We start from the raw sequence: 3,856 nt of genomic DNA on the forward strand, positions 1-3,856 counted from the left end.
AATAGTCACTCGATCATGCCGCCGGGTTTCAAGAAACACTGGCTGGTGGTTAAACGTTTGGAACACGTACTCTGATGCAAGATTTAAGAAGCTTTTTCGAGTATCGAAAGGTACTTTTCTGTTTATTTTTGGTCAGATTCGACATGATTTGGTAAGAGATACAGTTTGCGAGGAGCCAATTTCTCCCGAATGTCGTCTTGCTATCTGCCTCTACCGTTTAGCTAGGGGTGATTATTTATATACGATAGCTGAAATGGCCGGCGTTGGTGTTTCCACAGTATGCACGATTGTTAGTGAAGTTACTGAAGCAATAATTAACAACTTATGGAAAGATAGTGTAGTAGCACATTTCCCATCAGATGAAGCGCATATCAAGGAAAAAATGTTGGACACTGAACAGTTGTGGCAATTTCCTTGTGGATGGGGTGCTATTGATGGTTGTCACCTACCGCTGAAATGCCCTGCTGGAGGTTTGGAAGCTTGTAAAGAGTATTACAACTTCAAAAATTTCTACTCCATAATATTAATGGGAATGGTGGATGCAAAATATCGTTTTATATGGGCAAGCTGCGGATACCCAGGGAACTCCCATGATTCCACTATCTTTAAATCAACTAAATTATGGGAAGACATCACAGATGGAGAAATTATTCCACAGATAGGAAAGGATATTGGGGGTGTAACCGTTTCTCCCCTTATTTTAGGGGACTCTGCGTTTCCATTTAAACCATGGCTTATGAAGCCATTCACTAATGCTGTGCTTACACCGGTACAAAGTAACTTTAATTATCGCCTTAGCAGGGCACGTATGGTTGTGGAATGTGCCTATGGGCAGCTTAAGGGTCGATGGAGAATTCTACTGCGCAAATGTGAAAGTACCCCTGTGGAGTTGAGATCAGCTTGTTTGGCTTGTATTGTTTTACACAATATCTGCATCTCGCGTGGAGAGAGCCTTTCCAGGAAATTAGACCTACCAATTGATACCAACTCAAATGAGATGAGAAACAGGGCAACTATTAGAAGGTTGCTGAACATGACTGAGTGTGAGAGGATTCCAGATACCAATCGTGAAGCCATCCGTATAAGGAACAGCCTTGCAGAGAAACTATGGTTGGAAAAGCAAGGGCATGGTGTTTCTTAGCTTAATTATGCTCACTTGGTTCTTAGCACTATTTTTAATCATTACTGCTGTTGTTATTGTTGATATTTTTTGACTTTTTGGGAGGTGAAGGGTAGCCTGAGGGTTTGATGGTGGGTCCCTCAAATAAGATGAAATTTGAAACCACTTTAAAAAGTTTGAGAACACCCGCCACTTCCAATCTACAAATAGTGAATGCCACTTTATGTTCCTTGAAGTGTTGCTTAGTAGTTGTGTTAACAATTCCATCTTGACTGGCATTTATGCTAAAAGGCCCACCCCTATAAACAAGTTAAATGTTTTGGGATTGTATAAAGAAGATTGAAAGAGTGAATAAAGAATTGAAGTGTTATGCTACATCCACTTTTAACATTAACACAATATGACATTAAGACAATATGTGGACCTGTGGATATGGATTTGCTGAATGTCAAACTGTTTATTTTAACATAACTACTTGCTTCTTTGACCTTACTTGAAGTTTTTTAAATATTAAAGTTACTATAAATATCAACCACACCAAAGTAGTCAATGGTTCATTAATCTAAAAATGATGTCCCGTAATGGCACAAACTATTTAAAGCATTTGAGCAAGGTACCTTCATGTCTTTTGAATCAAAACTAGAAGAAAGCAACTCAACATAGTTTTCAACTCAACTGTTTTCAAGCCAAAAATGAATCGCACGGCCTGTCACTAAACTACAAATTTCACATATGTGCAAACTGTTAAGCAAACGTTTAATGTTAAATTATCCAACTTCGAAGAAAGTGAGATCTAAACGGATGTTTTAGTCTTTAAAGACTGAAATAGCTCTCATTGTTTTCTGAAAAGTAAACATTTCGATGGACACTTGCTGGAGTTGAGCTCTGAGAATAAGGGATACTGCTTCTTGTCAAAGATCCTTGCTGAGATGCAAAAGCAGTGATACTTTGATCATGACCTCTATTTCTCCTGAATCTGAGTTTGCCCCAGCCTCGGTGCCCTCAACAGTCTCAGGACTTTCCCCACTGTTTGAGCATGAGGGTTCCAGAGCCATTTCTGGTGTGCATGAATCACGAGTCTTGACAAAGCTGTAAAGCTGGTTGAACCATTCACCGAGGTTCTTCTCTTCTTGAAACCGTTTGATTCCAGTGGCCGTTTTTATGGTTAAAGCTGCTTTCTTGCATTCAGCAACACATTTCTTAAATTTGTTTCTTGTTTGAGTCACGTCGAAAGGAAAATTCTCTCCGCGGCTAGCGAGTCGTTCCTTAAGCTGCTTCACAACATCCGTATAAATTGCAGTGTTTCTGGCACGGGTAGTGTTTCTGAAGATAAGATTTTTCCTCAGATATTCACTGGAACAAATTATGTCCACCATATCAGTTATTACCTTTTCTCGCCATACGGCCTTCCTTCCCGCCTTTCGCGAAGAGCTTGACTTCGATTTTGCTGTTGATTCGCTTGAACATTCTGATAAGTCCGACTCTGTACTGATTTCGAGTTGCTCTGATGATAGGACTTCATCTTCGCACTCTGAATTCAAGCTTTCGTCGTCATTCACATCGCTACATGCATAGGTGTTTCTCCAAGCCGCCATATTTCAAAATCTGAAACATATCTACGCATGCATTTAACGTGATCCCGCTGTGAAAGTGTTCGGGACTACATTATCATAATGTATGCATTAGGTTTCGCATCAATTTTTCTCGACGTTTGAATCAAACGTCGTGCCGCCGTTGAACTTAATATTCTGTTAGTTCGACTTTAGCGCGACTGTAGCTCGACGTTTGAATCAACGTCGCGGCAGAGTCGGGTAGCTCGATCCAGCTTGTCGCGCTACTCGACTCTGGCGCGACGTTGGATTCAAACATCGAGCTGCAGTCGCACTAAATGTCGAACTTAATTGATTTATTGAGTTCGACACGACGATAGCGCGACGTTTGAACCGGGCCTTAGTCCGACTACAGAAGTCCATACATATTATTATATTTACAGCTCTGGTTTTAACATTGAGCACTTTTATTATGGTAGATGAAGTCTTCAATTTATCCGCTGGTAGTCATATAAATATATATAATTAAGAAGACTGCCAACTAGAGAGAATGACAATAAGATAAAAATAGTAAGATAAATAGATAGCAGTGAAAACTGACCGTTTAACAAAGCTACAGTTTTTCACTGCCAATGTTTTCCTTTATTTTACAATGCAAATCAGAGCTACCACTTGCTAAAACTTGAAAATGGTCACATTTTATGTTGTGACCTGTTTTCAGTGTGTGATTTGCAATCGCGGAAGTTTGAAATCATCTTTTTTTACGGTCACATAAGCAACGTTTCGTTTTACCAATGCAAAACTCATTGCAGTCCCAACAAGACGCATTATACACAACTCTGGATTTTTGTCATTTACATAAAGGATCTTTATAAGGGAAAGAAGACTTGATTCGACAGGTGCTCTGGAATATTATTTTGAGGTTTAAAAACCCATAAACTTATTGATTTACAATTTTAGGCAGCGTGTAACAACTTCACTTTGAAAATCTAAATAAGGCATAATTATATCCTTCTTGGGGATGTAATTTGACCATTGTGGAAAGTGTAAGGCTGCTTTCTATCATATCCACAATATTCAAAGGAATCCCTTCTGACTTTGGCTGTGATTTTATGACCTCATGATTACATTATTGCCACAGATTACTTTATGGCTTTTGAAACCTCATGATTACATTACTGCAACA

At 39.2% G+C, this 3,856-nt stretch overlaps 1 protein-coding gene across 1 annotated transcript in view; it reads left to right on the forward strand.

Annotated features, from left to right (window-relative positions):
* The window catches only part of LOC138020475 (uncharacterized), a 1,329-nt gene extending 188 nt beyond the window's left edge, over positions 1-1,141 (forward strand). Inside the window, exon 1 of the mRNA XM_068867457.1 lies at positions 1-1,141. This exon is cut by the window's left edge and continues 188 nt beyond it. Coding sequence (XP_068723558.1) covers positions 1-1,141 — 1,141 coding nt within the window.
* The last annotated feature ends 2,715 nt before the right edge of the window (positions 1,142-3,856 follow it).

Source organism: Montipora capricornis, chromosome 10, assembly GCF_036669925.1.
Source record: "Montipora capricornis isolate CH-2021 chromosome 10, ASM3666992v2, whole genome shotgun sequence".
Lineage (NCBI taxonomy): Eukaryota > Metazoa > Cnidaria > Anthozoa > Scleractinia > Acroporidae > Montipora > Montipora capricornis.